At 39.3% G+C, this 17549-nt stretch overlaps 1 protein-coding gene and 1 long non-coding RNA gene across 4 annotated transcripts in view; one reads left to right on the top strand and one right to left on the bottom strand.

Moving 5' to 3' along the window:
* The window catches only part of LOC114143909 (uncharacterized), a 22480-nt gene extending 10897 nt beyond the window's left edge, over positions 1–11583 (top strand). Inside the window, exons 2-3 of the long non-coding RNA XR_003595348.1 lie at positions 5998–6003; positions 9597–11583. This is a non-coding gene — a long non-coding RNA (uncharacterized LOC114143909). The remainder of the gene's footprint in view (positions 1–5997; positions 6004–9596) is intronic.
* arfip1 (ADP-ribosylation factor interacting protein 1 (arfaptin 1)) lies at positions 79–17549 on the bottom strand. 3 transcript variants are annotated; one of them, XM_028016297.1, is made up of 10 exons: positions 17285–17549; positions 14676–15022; positions 8991–9089; positions 8538–8646; positions 7503–7604; positions 5569–5681; positions 4816–5037; positions 3591–3748; positions 3258–3432; positions 79–1831 (listed from the first exon to the last, which is right to left on the bottom strand). In XM_028016297.1, exons 2-10 carry the CDS (start codon positions 15018–15020, stop codon positions 1676–1678), a joined length of 1479 nt encoding a protein of 492 aa, XP_027872098.1. In that variant the 5' UTR covers positions 15021–15022; positions 17285–17549; the 3' UTR covers positions 79–1675. The 3 variants fall into 3 exon arrangements, with proteins under 3 accessions (XP_027872098.1, XP_027872100.1, XP_027872099.1); XM_028016299.1 differs by lacking the exon at positions 14676–15022; XM_028016298.1 differs by lacking the exon at positions 7503–7604 and having other exon boundaries at positions 17285–17548.

Genomic DNA, 17549 nt, shown 5'->3' with positions numbered 1-17549 from the left:
GAATTCCTTTTTTGCTACCGATTGCATTTCAGTTTGCTGCTGCAAGCCCCAAATTAAAAGTCAAACTCTGAACACGGATACAGAAAGAGAAAGTTTTATTTTCCCCAAAGAGGTTGCACAACATTCCAAATCCTTTCATCTCAGCATTTGTTAACGTAACATTATTACAAAACGTGATTATCCCCTAGTACATACACAGGTACTAGAATGTTATTCTGGAGACCTTCAAGAAAAATAAACCGACAGGCTGCATTGGTCAATCCAGCATTAAAATATAGATTACAAATATATATATTTCTTTCAAGAAAATAACAGAATCTAGATTCACACCCTTAAACCGTTAGTGGGCCATAGGAAAAATACACGACATGAAGACAAATGGTTTGTTTTTTTTAAAATACACTTTAAATAGCCCCAATGACGTAAACTGGTAGCAGCCGCAGATGCTGGTCTTTACAGGCAAAAATGTATCAAGTTAATTGGATTTTGGTTCACACAGGCCTTAAACTTTTTTTTTTGTGTAGTCCTAAATGCATAATTGTGCATATGTGCAACATGTTTTGAAAACTAATTCATAAAGTCACTGGAGTAATTGTGCTGGATGTTTCCATCTCTGTGTGCTGTGACTGTTTGGTCCTTGGTCTGAAGGCCAGAAGCAGGAGTGTGTAGAGAGCAGGAGAAGAGATTGAAGGCACATTAAAGTGACATAAGGCTAGTCCTTCATTTTCTGGAATATAAGAGAATCTCTCATCTATTCAGTTTTATGTCCTGAAGATAGACGAGCTAAAAGCAGAGCGTGACGTTGACTAAATGATTAGAGCTTTTTTGGAAATGCTTTGGTTTTGCGAGAGATAAAAAAAGGGGGGAGATGCGCATCTCATTTAACTTGCTTTGTTCGACATGAGTTAGCAGTCAGGAGCTGGGAGTTTAAAGCAGCTCAACGTTAGCTAGCAATCCCATAGAAGAGGCTGATCCAGGTCTGCCTAGCGAGAAGTCCTGTGGGAAACCAAAACTTGATTTTGTAAACTTTGGTTTTTCGATCAATCAATGCTGGAGGTGTTGACCGGCAGACATTTGAGGCCTTACACACAGCAGCAGAGGACAAAGCACACACACTGTCTCAGCTAAATGTTAACCACATTACAAATAAAGCGCACTCCCCAAAGTCTCAGCTTGATAGTGAAAATAAAAACCAAAATACAGAATTCAAGACGGAATTTGTCTTGACAACAAAAAGCTTTTGTTTTAACTGTAGTAAAGCGATCATTTCAGTCAGCTAATACAAAAAAAAGAAAGAAAAGAACCAAGATTGTTGTGAGATTTAACAGCAGTCCTTGTCCAGTAGCTGCCGCTGGAACGCCAACATGTGTGGTGTGCTGGAATACAAACATTCATATTCTGGAGTACAAAAGGCTGTTTAGAGTTTCATAAAGTGTTTACTGCTGGACCTCCCATTCAACAAGATCTGTCCAACAGTAGAAAAAGTGCGTCTCTTATGATTTGAAAGAACGACAGAAATCATTTAGGAAGAATAGACAAAAGGAGTTCAGGAGTTTGTTCCTTTTGTTAGAAGATTTCATTTCAGAAGCTGGAAAAGCAGCAACAGTTACAGCAGGAGGAAGGTTTCTGTAGTTTCCGTGGGAAGGTTTGGTCAAGCTCAGCCAGCCGGGAGTGTTTAGTGCTCTTCCAGCCAGGAGGGACTTTCCCCGCCAGGCATTTTCAACTTGATGTGGAACTGCTTGAGAGTCTGCTCCAGCTGCTGCTGGTTCCCAGCGTAGTATGCAGCTATAGCATTGTGGAAGAGGATGAGCTGGTTATGCAACACCTTCACCTAATGGAGGGACAAACAGCAAAGAATGCACTTCAGTACACTGATCCATACACTGAGAACCTGGGCAGATTTGTTGGTCCTCTTGGGTGGAAGTTGATTTTATTGCGGCTGTATAATCTCACACTGACGATGTGTAGAAAATAAACTCTTCATTCAAGAACATTTATTCTCATGACTGGAAAGGCTCGTTTTGAAGAAATATATTTGGCGGCACAATTATCATGCTACTAATAATCACTTAGCAAAACTGAATCATCATTTAAATTTGCAGACTGGTTTTTGAGTTGATGAGAGTTTCCCGGAACTCAATTACTCAGGACGTCTGGTTTCCGACAGAGGTACTTATTTTAGGTTTCCAGTAAGATGGATGGTAGAAAGACAAAAAAAGTCTCCAAAGTCCATTTTGTTGTGTGCTGTTGTCAGATGAGACTAGGACGAGTCTAAAACCAGGGATAAATGGTGGACAAGGATGACTACTATGGTGAGGGACCAATGAAGCTGTCTGCCTCTTTAGAGACACTGTTAAATTGCACTCTAGTAGTTAACTCAATTAACATTTCATTTGGCCTTTCAACAGATAAACGATACATAAAATATAGGGGTGAAGCAACTACAGTTTTATGGCTGCGTTTCCATGACAAATGTGTGCAAAATGTTATCAATATTCCACTAGTTGGCGAAAAAACTAATTTGCAATTGCGGTGTTTCCATTAAACAAGAAACACAATCTCACTTGAATAAGTCTGTTCATGCCAGAAGTCATTATAAACTGTCCTGCACTTCGTCTTTGCGGTTTGCATCAGTACCAACATCCGGTTGATGATCATGTGACTCGTGTGATGTGAAAGAATGTGTCTGTGCTGTTTTGCGAAATAAACCCATTGAAAAATCGCCTCTTCCTCCACATCTCTCTCTCACTGCAGAACAAATAGAGGACAGCCACTGATTTTCAGACTTTTGTGGAGGAAGATAAGATTGTTGGATCAAAAATGGTTTCATGTGAAAGCATCGGCCAACTGCTGATTTCTCAAAATTAATGAAATCAGGGCAGATTTATCAGCTGACAAATTTATTGGTGCATTCCTAAAATCATATGGGTCAAGATAGAAATATATATGTAAAAAAAAAAGAATGTAAAATGTTGTTCTCCTGGGAAAAGGAGGAAGGGGAGATTGTAAAAAAACGAGAAAAAAAAACGCACACACACACACCAGATTGAGCCATCTTGTTAATTATCTTGAATGACGGATTGTTTTTGCCACTGAACTAATTGACTCATCTTAAAAGGTTTGATTTTTCAGTGAGAGATTATAGTACAGCAATAAAAAAAATTAATTACTTCCAGGGTTTCAACACATATCCAACAGGAGAGCCAACAAACGTGTGCCTCTGTAGATCACCACAGCAGCAAGAGCCAGAAGCCAACCTTGTTCTCCTCCAGGAACTTCAGCTTCACAGAGACATCGTTCCGCATCCTTTCAAACTTCTCGCGGTGGATCTGGAATTGCTGCTGGGATTGCTCGATCTTCAGCACGGTGTTTCCGTCACGCGGCCCGAGGTTCAGCTCCTCCAAATCCGTACGATACGCGTCGTACTCGACCCTGCGCATGTTTAAATAAAGAACTCGCATCAGATCGATTAAAGGACGCGTTTACATTTTATGTAGGAACAAACGGCTCAGAATGTGTTCTGACCAGACTCCATGAAACACTAGAGCAGAACTGGAGGTGGAACCAGATCGCTCTCACACAGGAATTACCTAGCAGCCTCATACTGTTTGATATTAATCATGGTGTCTTCGATTGTTTTGTCTACAAGTGTGTCCACGCTAGAGATGAAGAAGTTGATGGCGGCCAGCAAAGTCTCTCCATTTTTGGACAGAAGCCTCTGTGTGTCGGCGTTGTAACCAAACTCCTCCTGAAAAAACATGTGGAAAATAACAAAACCGTTCAAGCAAACAAAGACGCTAAAACTAGTTAGACCTTAATGCAAAAATAATCTGGTTGCTATTTGTTGATGGGTTTCCTTCTCTCTCAAAATAATAATAAAAGAAAAATTCCAGCTCAAATGCACAAAAGACGTCTGATTTGTCAGTGAATTTTTTACTAAGCAACTCCTTCAATTCTTTGGTTAAGCAACAGATTTTATTTATTTACTCATTTCTAAACACAAAATATAATTGCTAATGGTGGGACTCTGTTAAAATTTTGTAATCGACTTGAAGGGTTTGTAATTAATGGATCGCAATTAGTCAAAAACATTCAATTCAAAAACCTTTTTGAAGTTTTTTTGATGTTAAATTATTGAATAAATAGACATGTGAGCTCAACAACAAAAATATTACAGGTTTCTGACCTGTTGTTGGTGTAAAGTGCTTTCTAGTGTTTCAGGAACTCCTGATCATTCATGTAATGTCTTTGAAAAAAATACTTCTTTAGAAATGTGGACGTTTAATTCCTTTTATATTAATCATAAGTTTGAATACAAAATGATTGCCTGCTAAAGCCACTGCCATGAACAAACTGTCATCCAGAAAATGCAGAACTGTTAACATTAGATTATTGCTCACTGAGCTGAATGGTTGAATTTCTGACTAAAATACATTACTTTGAGCATCCTTTTATCATTTTTTTATATTTTGGATTCATATTGCGTATTTAAATATATTTTGTATTTCAAAAAATATAAATATTCAAACTGTCTACTTAGAAATCTTGCCTCACTGTGACAACCCTGCGTTTAAGGCCTGAGCTTGAGGCCATTATCAATTTTAACACGTCTTTGTTTACATTTTTGTTATGCAGTAAATGGCAAATATGGCTGATAAAACATATAAATCAGTTATTTAGATTTACTGATTGAAAGAAGAATTTGTTGACTAATCATGAACAGGGCTTCCTCCAGTTTGTTGTGCTCCTCAAAGCCTCTTGTAGATGAATCCAGCCAGGTCAACCGCTCACACTGAAGCTTAAAGTCTGACTCACATGGAGCTCAGGTGACTTGAGGCTGAGGTCGGCGAAGGCGTCGCCCAGCAGCTTCTGAGTCTGCATTATTTGGGACAGCTGACTGGCCAGCGCCTGAGCCAGCTTGATCACATTCTGGTACTTTCTCTTGTTTTCGCGGAGCAGCTCGATCTGCGCCTCCAGCTCCAGGTCCACGGTCTTGGAGCCGCGGCCCAGCTTCTCCGACAAGATCTGCCGGGTGCACTGCAGAGGACAGCAGAGTTATGATCACAAACACTCGCACTGAGAGGAGCCTACGCTTGGAATGACACACACAACTTTTTAATGAACTGTGACGCTGTTAGAACTCTGATGGAGTCAGCTGTACATTGTCCAAACCCCTCCATTACACATTTGTGAAATACATCCATTTTGACACAGCTGAAAAACCACCACATCCAAACGCAAAACCTTTTTAGCAAAAAAAAAAAAAAAGTAAAAATATCAATTCATCAATTCTTTGAGTTCATTTTTACAATTCTGAAAAACCTGTGGGTCGCCATGGTGACGAGCAGCTCACACTATCACTACATCAGCTGGCTGTCATCAGGAGCGGCAAAAAAAAAAAAGTTTTTTTTTTTTTTTTAAACCTGCCATGTATCTATTAAATTTATTTGCAGTTTCATGGTTAATGGAAACACTGCTACTGTAATAAAGTGACAGAAGATAAATAGGAGGGACAAGGAGAGAAGGAGGAAATGGACAGAATAAGAAAGGAAGCGCAGAGAGATTTACTTTATACGTGTTGATGCTCCACTTTCTGACTAGGTCAAGTTTTTCCATGGCGGGGTTCTTCAAGTCGTCTGACAGGACCACCGCTCCGCTGCCCGGTGGAGTTTTCATTGTGCCTGGATAGTTAAACGTCATTCACTTAGTGACTCAGTTATCAATATTAAAAGGAGAAAGAAAAACTCTATAGATAGAAGGCGACATCTATACTTCTTAAAACAGGTTTTTTTCTGATTGTCTGTCAGCACTAAAAAAGGACAAAGCTCAGAAATAATGTTTAAGAAATTAAGAATAATCTAATTAAAATCACGAGCCTTTTCAGAGCTGAAGAGAGGATTAGAGATGTTTTTATAGACATGAACAAACTAAAGAGGAAATGGAAAGACAACCGAGAATGCAGAAAAACAATCAAGTGAAAATTCAATAAAACAGCAGATGTATGTATGTATATATATATATATATATATATATATATATATATAGTAAACTGATTGATGTACCGTTAGATTTTTAGTGAACCAGGTCACTGTGTAGGTGATTACGAGTATTTCCCTCTGTTAAACCAGACCAGTTAAACATACAGACATTACAAGCACATTTGGGACACTTATGGTCCGAATTTTTAGTCAATGTTTTTCACTCAGAATGTTAGTAGCAGTGAAGTGAGCCAAAATAATCAGGAGCGGCAAATAAATGTGGGTTTACTATGACTGACAATATAATGAGATATATTCTGAAAATCATGCAGCATTGATGTAACTGTTGCCCAGAGGTTTGAACAAGCGAAACACAAACAGAATGGCGAGAGCTGAAGAGTGTGTAATGTTTGATGATGAGGACGTCCAGAAGCTCCACACAGAACCATCGCAGTTAAACTAGGGCTGAAATGCAGAAGAATCAAAGTGAGCGGAAAGAAGGCAGCCTTGGCTGGAAGGCAGGTTTTATGCTCCGTCTATGAACTGGCCCTCACTAGCACCAACTCACCACGTTCCTGCTGGGCAGTTGGTGTAGGTAAAAATATCAATTCATCAATTCTTTGAGTTCAGTTTTACAATTCTGAAAAACCTGTGGGTCGCCATGGTGACGAGCAGCTCACACTGTCACTACATCAGCTGGCTGTCATATAAAACAGTTCATCTTGAGTTTATTTGCTTTTGGCAAGCAGCTATTGGTGGGCATTAAATTGGACATATTAACAACCTAAATCAACCAATCAGACCCAACCTCCCAAAACACAGCTTACTGCTCTTGTTTGTCTGAAACTAAAATGGCGGTGGTGCGATGTTCTAAATCTGGCAGTTTGACATCATTTGCGACCAGCGCCACAGTGATCTTGTGATGATACAGTTGGCTCTGATACAGAATAACTTGGAAAAATCAATCTATAAATGCCTCAATTCATTAATTGAGAATTGGAACTGAGCATCAAGACCTGCTATGTGAGCAGAGCTTTAGTCATCTGATCCAGGTGTTGGACCAGGGAGGCCCTCGAGGACTGGAGCTTGAAAATCCTGATCTAAGATATCGAGACATTTGCCAACATTCCCATAAAACGATTGGATCTTTGTCTGATCTGCTCTTCCTCCATTATGTGAGTAAGGCTCCGTTTAGAGTACTCTGTGCCACCTTCTGCAAGGATAAAAGACTGCGAGCAGGAACTGGCAACAAGTTGGAAATGTAAAAGGAATTTCTCCCAGACAGAGCTTATTAAGGTTCTAAAATTTGTTTCAGAAAGATTTGCATCTAAATCACCGTAAAGAAACTTAAGATTATTTCAGCTAGACGTGCTGATGCAGAGGAAATATTTAGAGAGCCCACAAGCAAAAAAGGGAAAGAGTTTTGTCATGAATGAAGCGCAGCCTGCAGAAACAAGCAGAAGATTAAAATGCGTTAAGTTGTGATTCATGATCGTCTAATTGAAACATTGTAGCTTCAGGTACCTGAGTCCGCCTGACTATCGCTGAAGGAGCGCGCCAGGCGGCTGGCGACAGCCGAGCTGGGAGCTACAGGACTCACAGGAGAAGAGGGCAGGCTTGCCGACTCTGGGAAACATTCACAGTTATGATTCAGCAGTAGATTTACTTCCTGCCATTAAATTATAAATGGGGATATCCCTATCAGTGTTGACCCCTTTTTATAGTAGTGTTTACACTGCAGACAAGAGTGCACAAATGTACAAAAGGGCTTCCTGAACTGCTGAGGAGAACAACGTGGAAAATAACCATGGCAACACTGAGGTGAACAGGCTGTCACAGCTCTCTGCTCTACAGGGAGGCTTTTATTAGAATTTCTAACAAGCACCTGACGATGAAAAGGATATGAGGGTTACAACCAGGAGATCAGAGCAAACTCATTCAATTCCAATCAGCGCCCTCTTCCTCACATTCAAATTTGGCCTTTCAGTAAAGATTAAAACAAAGGTGGAGAACTGGGGCACGTGCAGATCGTTAGGCCTGTTATGATCATGAATTTTGTGGGACGATAAATTGTCACAGTAATTACTGCGATGCGCAATAATATTGTTGTTTGAGACCATTTTCAAGTAATATACTGATAATGACATAAAAATAGAAATTTGCTCTCTCAAAGATTAATACAATCTAATTTTGTAAAGAACGCCTGACACTGGAACTAGACAGCCTAAATAAAAAACATCAAAAACAATAAATAAAAAGAACATAAACACACTACTGAAACCAGAAATGAAATGGATTGTGAAGTCTCTAAAAAAAAAAAAAGCCCTTCAAAAAAATATCATCAGAATGGAAATGATTAAGTTCATTTTGCTTTATCCTGCAACTAATTGCTTATTGAAATTGGCTTACAGATTGTAAACATAACATGTTCATATAATCAAAAAGGACGAAAAATAGAAAGTCTGACTAGCAGACTCCTGCTACACAAAACTTAACAGTTGTTGAACAGAAAAACAAAAAGAAGGGGAAAACAGGGGATGGGGGGGGGTAATTGTTTACCTTTGTGTGGTCCTGATTCTATGACGCCCTCTGGTGGTGAGACGAAGCTGCTGGCAGAGACAGAAGAGTCCGAGACCTTCACGCTCCCTGGGGGAGCGGAGTGGGAATCCTGTGGAAATGAGACTTCTGTTCACAGTGGAAGTGGAAGCTCACATGTGGTCACCTTCCTAAAATGATGGCCTAAGTCAATTAATGCAAAAGGTGATTTTTGCAAAAAATAAATAAATTAAAAAAAAAATATATATATAAAATCGCTATCTCTTTCTTTCCAAAAGATGCTTTAGGCCAAAAAATAAATAAATTACTCAACTACAAAATGACCATTATTTTAGGATGGTGAGAATATTTAGCAGAGACTTGCTGTACTAAAAGTTTTAGGTAAAGTTCGACTGTTAAGAAATAACGAGACTGAGGAGAGAGTGAAGATGCCAAAGACTGCGCCCAGAGGCCTACCCTGAGGAACACCTTGTCTGGACTCTGATCCAGGTCTCCATTGCTGGTGACGGGGATCTCAGCGGCTGAGCCTCGGTGACAATCAGCCATTGTGCTCTCCTGGAACCAGGAGGAGAAATGGAGCCGTTACTGGAGCAGAAGACAGAGAAGTCAAAGAGCTCTCCAACCAACACAACTGTGTTCTGCCACCTTCTGGACAACACCGCAATATTGGCCAAAATCTAAACAAATGGGCAACTTCCCAGTGAACAATCATCTGAATATTATACATTACATGGCAAAAGTATTCACAACAGCTGGATTTTCACTTTTTGACAAGTTGCAGTCACAAACCTAAAAAGAAAGTTGTTGCTTCTTTAGTCAACAAACAAAAAGATGACCGCCTTCTGAGAAGGAAGACAAATTCAGAAAATTGTGTGTTGACTATCTTGTTGTAGAGGTCAAACAGAAAGGGTGCACAGATTGCAGTTTTCTGGCCGATCGGCGATTACCGATATTTAAAAAGCCTGACCTTCCGATTCCGATGTTTTGGTCTGAAATGTTGCCAAATATAGCAAGAATATTGCTGAGTAACCAATGGAGTGACTATTAACTGCAAATGTGCAGACGTGACCTGGTGGGCTGGTCTGACAATCAGGCCTCTCACAGAAGAGCAGAGGACAGAGGCTGATTTAAGATCGAGGGATAAGATCAGCTTCAGATGCAAGTATCGGCCGATCACCAATCACCAAAATTAATTACATTCGGAGCAGCTTTATCAGTGCACCCTTATTAAACAGGGTTAAGTTGTCAAAATGGATTTCAAACTTTAGAAAAAAAAAATGTTTAAATCGCAGGTCCATGCCGACTCTGGAGGAGCTGCAGAGACACACGGCTCTGGTGGGAGGGTTTGACAGGACAAATGGCAACTATGCCCTCTCAAAATCTGACCTTAAAGACATGCAGCTTCAACTGCAGAAAAATACAACAAAATGTATTTTTTAAGCCAAAAAAAAAAAATTTCCTAGGCGCTGAAAAATGTATCATCTCAAGCTGGAACTTTCTTTAAATCAACCAGCAGGTTGAAAGATTTTCATGATCATGTTAAATGTTGACCAGGACATCCAGCTCTAGTCCAGCCAAAGTCTGCGTCAGTTATCAGCACTACCGTATTTTGCAGCACACATACTGGCTGATTACCAGACAACGCGATGCAACATGCAGAGAGAACAACGCGTTTTCCTTTTGCACAGCTAACATCAGGTGTACAGGCATTATGGGTGTATTCAAGGCCTTATCACCAAGTCAGTCATCTTAGATTGACTATTGTATAACAGTTTCTGTCATTCTAATTAAAGGTTGATTTAAAAAAAAAATAAAATCCTGTGAAAGGGAGATGAAATAAACTTCACATACTTTTCAAAAAGGGGTAAACCGCTAAAAACAATAAAAGCCTAGAAAAGTTTTTCAGCACGTTCGAATGGCGCCGTTTGTGTGATGCACACAAACAGAAGAGGAACTGTGTCTAACAATAAGAGAGAACTACAAAAAGTTCCTAAAGTCTAAAAGCTACTATTGACTGTTAACTTAGAAAACAGATCCCATTTCTACAGCTGGAACCCCAATGTGAAGACGTATAGTCTGAAAATAAAGACTGTTCTGTCTGCCTCCCTGGAGAGCCACAGGGTGTGGCTACACACACGTTACATACGCCAGTTATAGACTCGGGGCTCGGTTTAATTTTACAACCTAATCAGTGTGGAGCTGGAAACTGGGACACTGACCTAATCAGCATGACGCTCTGAAGCAACTCCATGAGGTTTAACTGTGAAAGTTGCAGCTTCAAACGGCTAAAACAGTATTTATGAACAGTTTAGACTGTCAGGAAACGCTGAATAAGATCTTTCATGCAGTGTGTAAATAATTCAAATAGCTGCCAGATCATTGGGTAACAGGATCCTGGTCTTGTAAACCAAGTGTTTCATTTTGGAAGTTTTGTTCATACTAATCCACTAAAATATTTGTAAAACACTGCTTTTATTTGATTAAAAAAAATTACAATTTATGATCCTACCAACAGTTTATTCGACAAATGAACTGATGAGTAACCAAACAAAAAGTTAAAGACAGAAGAATATAATATACATGAATGAAATAAAAAGAGAACAGTACAGGATAAAAGATAAATAAATAAACTTCGATTTGATCAAATATTGGGAGCTGAGACAGACGCATAATTCAGCCCTAAATAATTCATGTAGGTCTGTTCCCACCAGGCCTATTTTTGATGTAATAATGTGTTTAAATCAATATTTACATTGGACAATTTTTTTTGTGAATTTGAACTTATCGTTGCTTGAACAGGTAATTTACATGTTTAAAGTACTTTGGAGTATTTGGGTGATCCAAGGTTTTGTTGCAGTTTCGTTCATGAGCAGCTGAAGAGACGACAGCAGCTACAGAGATGACGCTGGAGGCCAGATCGTTTTGAACCTGCACAGTAAACTGTGAGGGAGACTCCTGTCTGTGTTTATGCAAAAAGTAGTGTTAATCATTCAAGTTTGAATGAATAACACCCTACAGCAATCAGCTTTCAAGTACTTAACTGTAAAGATAAAGTAAATAAACTAATCATGTTTAAACCAGGGCCTGCACAGTGGATCAGTTGGTAGAGCTGTTGCCTTGCAGCAAGAAGGTCCTGGGTTCGATTCCTGGCCTGGGGTCTATCTGCATGGAGTTTGCATGTTCTCCCTGTGCATGCGTGGGTTCTCTCTGGGTACTCCATGACTGTCAGGTTAATTGGTCTCTCTAAATTCTCCCTAGGTGTGTGTATATGTGGTTGTTTGTCCTGTCTGTCTCTGTGTTGCCCTGCAACAGACTGGCGACCTGTCCAGGTTGACCTTGCCTCTCGCCCGGAACGTTAGCGAGAGGCAATCCATCTATTTTCTAACAAGGGTGTTAGAAAATAGATGGATTTAGGTTTAAACCAGACTAATCAAATGAATTTACGAACCATACAATTGTTTATAGGAGAATGGTGCTAACATGATTTTTCCTTTGGAGTTTCATTTTTTTTTCCTATTAGACATTCTGAAAGCCAACTTGTTTATTTCTAGATACCTTTTTTATAATAAAATGACAATAAATGACATAATATGGTAAACGTCATAACAAATTCGATTTGTTATGATAGAACTGACATGTCTTACATTTAACAAAATTCACTTTAAAATGCAAATATTTGCTTACATATTTTAAATGATTTTGATGACATTAAAAAAAAAAATATGTACAAAATATTATTTTCTTCATTTTGAAATGTAGCTCAGATGGAACCAGCCAACCAGTGGAGGCGGGCACACAAACACACACACACACACACACACGCTGGTGCAGAATGCACCCAGGTGCTTTGCTCTCTTTCACACACACACACACAAATCAAGTTTGATGAAAAACATCTTCAACTTTTTGAAGTTAAAATTAAAGAAAACAAAACAAAAAATAAAGTTGACAGAATTAGGTGCTGAGTAAAACTAATGTTGGTTTTGTTGACTAGTCACAGCAGCCCTATATGACCTTTATGATTCTCAGTCAATTTTCAAATAATAATATAAAATTTGCTTTAATATCTGAGTGGAATGCGTCTCTTTGTTGCAACAATTTAAAAACATAATGATGTTACTTTCCTTTTTTTACAGTAAAAAAAGGAAAGTAACGAGCAAGGAGCTGATTTTAGCATATGTGTCAAAGTGTGTTGACTGTTGTATTATGTGACAGAGCCATACATAATGAAAGGCCATGGGACACCAGCATGCAGGCAGCACACACAGGTCTGGCTCTACCTGTCTGACTGCATGCTGCACATCGGACTGCTTCCAGTCTGATGCTCCACTTTATCTGATTCAGGGGCGTTAAGACGAACAAACAAAGGTAACTAAAGTTTTGTAAAGTAGCTAGTAAACTTTATTTTTCATTAGAGATCTACCAAAACTACACATGTAGGCTGGTCACGATAAATTTTGCTGGACGATAAATTGTTCCAGAAGTTATTGCGATAAACGATAATATTGCTGTTTAAAGACCATTGTTACGAAATACAATAGTAATGACAAAATAATAACACAAGAACACATTCTAAAAGATCAATAAACTTTGAATTCTAATGAACATTTAACACTGGAACTGGAAGACGGTTTAAATCTCCAAAATAAATAAACAAAACAACAAATAAAATGAACTATGAAGTCTGTACACAGAATTGTCCTTCAAAAAAAAAAAAATAAAAAAAAAAGGCTGGTTGAGACCAAAGTACCAAACTGAAGACTTTTATCATATAGTTTTTGGTAGAAAGAGAAAAAAATTTTAAAAAGAGAACATGAACGGTAAATCATTCTAAAGGAAATTGTTGAGTTTGTTTTAATTTATCATGCGATTAATTGATTTATTGATTATTGTAGATACTTAGGTATATATGCCTTGTTTTATATGGCAACCTTTTAAAGGATGGGACCTGAACTTCAACCAATTATGATGCCTCAAGAGTCAAACACACTGGAGACAGCGCACACACACACACACACAATGGTAAAGAGGCTCCAATCAACTGAGCCATGTAAAGTGACAGGATGTAGTTTGAATCCCTACGGCTTGCTGCCCTGGAGACGAGCCAGACTGGTGAGGGAGTGACTGGTGGAAACAACAATCCCATTGTCCAGCCTGCTACGTCAGCAAATAAGGAAATGCTCATATATTGCCTCTTGACTGAAGAATGTGCTGAATGGGACTGCAATACAACGGAACAACCACAAATAAATGAATCTGTAAATTGACCCATGATCTGCTGTGATCAGCGCAGATGTTCTGATGTTCAATAAATGCAGCAAAACTAAGAGCTTCCAAAAATATTCAGTCTATAAACATAAACCAACATCATTTATGTTGATGCACTTTTAAGTGTAATAACTAAAATGAAAAAAAAGTATTTGGGATACGTGCTTTATTTATTAAAGAATTAAAAACCACTTTATCTACAAACCTGCAGCACATTTTTAATCCTTCATTTGTCGATAATCTAATTTGTAAGGTCAAAAAATAAAAAATCTAAGTCAGTCAGTAAAAGCCTTATTGGTGCATCTTTGGGAACCATCAATGCAATTAGCACAGCAACCCTGAAGTGACATCAGGCAACCAAACTAAACGATTTATAATATTCACTGCAAAAACCTGCAAAGAAATAATTACTTGCTGCAAGGTGAAATTATTAAAGTATAACACTTTGTAACACAATAAAATGCATATTCAGAGTTAAATTAGTTTGCAATGAGAGAGAGAGAAAAAATCTGCACACTTGATCTTCTATGCAGAAATGCATGAAGCGCATCACTGAGCAACAGCCTGCCAGTTGGGAAGAATGCCACCAAGCCCACAACCAACATCAGCAGGTTCCTTCCAAAAGCTCCAGCAAAGCATCTTAAATCCAACACACAACTTCAGACTAAAGCAAAGACAGAATATGCAACAAAAGCACCCTAATAATTCATTTCTAAAAAAGAAGCACAATCACGTGCAACTGAATAAATGGATTTAACAGGAAGAGCCCACCACCATTACTGGAGACCAAGAAATAAAACGCGACAGGCTGCAGCGCAGAGAGGAAGTGCCAGAAAGGCTCGATTTTCAATAATGAATGTAAATAAATATCACCTTTGTTTCTGAGAGAGAATCTCCGTTTCCCTTTGGTGTTCCGGCTGATTCAGCCTGGAGTTTAGCCCCGCTGCCCACCCTGCTGGACGCCACGGTTCCTGACAGAGGACCCTCGTCCTGCACCTGAGCATCCTTACTGCGTGACTCTGCGGTTTCTTCATCACTGTTAATATCAATCTCATACAGTACGTCAGCTTTGTCCTCTCCTCCCCTGCTACTGGGTGCTACCTCTGGAGGCACATCCTCACTCAAACTCTCCTCTGTTTCATCAGCCTCCTCACAATCCCTCTGAGGGTCCTCTGCTGAGGTCTTCCCCGACTCAGCCTCAAGACTAACTTCAGACATCCCTGAAACAAGACACACAGGACAGGATGAAGGCGTCCACATGCTGCACTGCAAACGTACGATAGAACACCAGTTGGCAAAGGGATCCACTTTTTTTCCACTTTCAATACCGACCAAGATATCTGAGGTTTAGTATCGGCTGAAGCCGATCAGATACAGGAAAAACAGATGAATTGACTTAAATGTTTCTTTTTTTAAACATACAAAATGTACCCAAATACAAATTTATTTGATACCTTTGCACCAGTACAGCTAATTCAAATACACAAGCTCGGCCAAACATGTAAGAGCAACACAACTTTAATTTGTTCAGTCAGTGCAATTAGGAAGATAACAGCCAATGTAAAACACATTTTTTTAAAAACTGAGAAAAACTTTAGGTTACTTGGTGAAATATGCAAAAACAAACTGCAACAAACCTTTCAAATGGTTCTGCAAGTGCAAACAGGAATTCTAAATAGAACATAAAATAAATTTGGCACATCGACACTGATGACACGCCATGAAAATTATTTTTCAATATCGGGACAGATGCACATTAATATTGGATCGCTACATCTCCTTTAGCAATACCGTTGAGTAGCTAGAAAAGGTGCTTTTACAAAGTATTTCTAACCCTTCGATGTTTCCACGTTTTATGTTACAAATACAGAAAAGAGAAACAAAAATGACACTTTGCTTTAAAGTCCTGAATAAAAAAAAACTGAAAAACTTTTGGATTCAGCCCATTTTACTCTGACACCCCAAAAGAAACCCAATGAACAAATTGTCTTCAGGTGTCAACAGGCCCAGCAACAAAAGCATTATTCATAGAAGCTGAGCTGCAGCTCAGGTGGGAGAGTCTGTCCTTAATGTAACCAGAGGTTCTCAGGACTCGCTGTCCTGCATGCTTAATGCGTTTCCCTGCTGTCACACACGCGCACACACACCTTAACAAGTTAGCGATCTGCAGGAGAGATGCAAATCTTTCAGTGTCCAGCAATCCAATTCCAATTTTTAGGGTTAAACAATTTTCGATTAAGAAACCATTTTTCTAATCAGACGAGAGATTCTGTTTAATTATATGACAGTGTAACCAAAGATAACTTTTATTTAAAATAATTCTACAAAGTTCCATACGCTATCAAATTCAGTTTACAGTTAAACAAAATAGGTTTGTGCATAAAATTATGTACGGTAACTTAAATTACCAGTATTAAGTTAGCGGAGCTCCCAGGGTTTTTTCGGGGCCCAACTCTTTCTCAAATCGACAATAATCTGTGGTTAGACTGAAAACGTCTGTTCACAGACTCTCTCCACCCAATCGGCCTCAGCTTACAGTGGAATGTAGTTCTGTAAATTTACTCAGAGGGGGCTAAAAACAAATGCACACCATACTCTTCTGATTTTATTTTTTCAATATTCAATACCTTCCTCATGTGAACACCACCAAAAAGATAATTGTAGCCAACAAGGCCAGCTGAGCCTCCATGTAGAGTAGATATGCTCAAAGCTGCAGTCAGGTGTTCCTACGCTCACACCTGCTCTGAAAACAATCAGGACAACAATTACCTTCTGTTATAGCAGGTCTCATCAACTATGACCATACAGAAATCCAATGTCAGCTGCCTTATCTTCAAATCTGTACCTTTATTTTATTACCCCCCCCCCCCCCCCCCCCCCCTCCCTAAATCTACAAACTCTGCATAAATATTAACATTTGTGAAATGCAATCTACAACACAGTCCATTTAGAATACTTCTCTGTAAACCTTTGCACACGCAAAGGTATTTTAGCAACCCCGTATATTTAAATTACAATTGACAAATAGAAGCACATAGTATTTGTTCCTCTGTGTAACAGCCTCACACCCCGGAAGAGACTCAATAGTTGGCAAGGTTGGGTGGATCGCCTGTTGCAGCACAGTCACGTGACGAAGGTATCAAAAAGTACTATTAGTACTACTTCAATCCAGAATCGTCCCGTTTTGGCTCAAGTGATCGCCTCAAATAAGCCAGACAAAATATTTTAAAAGCAATAGACTAATATAAGAAACGTTTCAGAGTAAAACACTCATGCCCACACATCTGAATTAAGGTGAACGTCTGACTAGCAGACGTTGACGCTCCTAGCTTGGGGTAATGCAGCTAAACAGCAGACGACAAACTCAAGGAAAATGTCTACTAAAGCATGTTACTTGGCTAAAAACTGAAACATATTTTTGTTTGGAACGCATACAAAGCCCAGCAGGGGAATGACAAATGCTGTAAAGTTGGAGACGTTACCTCTCTGCGGATGCGGCTAACTATTAGCTGCGAACGGCTAGCCGTCGCAGTAGTTCTCTGAAACCTTTAAGCGCTGCCTCTCCGCCAAAACCAGAGGTTCTCTTGAAAGTTGTTGCGCAGACTGTTGGTGCAAACTCTGCGGATAAACTACTACCTGGACATCAGTGGTTCCTAACACTCAAGCAAGGCAGAAGTGATGTCTAGACCCCGGAAAGACTCCAATACCAGTGCAGGCCCACAAAGCTATTATTATCAGAACAAAAGC

This window comes from Xiphophorus couchianus, chromosome 5 (genome assembly GCF_001444195.1).
Source record: "Xiphophorus couchianus chromosome 5, X_couchianus-1.0, whole genome shotgun sequence".
NCBI lineage: Eukaryota > Metazoa > Chordata > Actinopteri > Cyprinodontiformes > Poeciliidae > Xiphophorus > Xiphophorus couchianus.
This window is presented reverse-complemented; position numbering and strand designations above follow the sequence as displayed.

Coding starts and splice junctions, on each gene's coding strand:
- arfip1 (XM_028016297.1), bottom strand. CDS start 15,020: ATGTCTGAAGTTAGTCTTGAGGCTGAGTCGGGGAAGACCTCAGCAGAG. Junction 8,647..8,990: donor CAGACAAGGTGTTCCTCAGG/GTAGGCCTCTGG, acceptor TCATTTCCACAG/GATTCCCACTCCGCTCCCCC. Junction 3,749..4,815: donor TCAAGTCACCTGAGCTCCAT/GTGAGTCAGACT, acceptor ATGTTTTTTCAG/GAGGAGTTTGGTTACAACGC.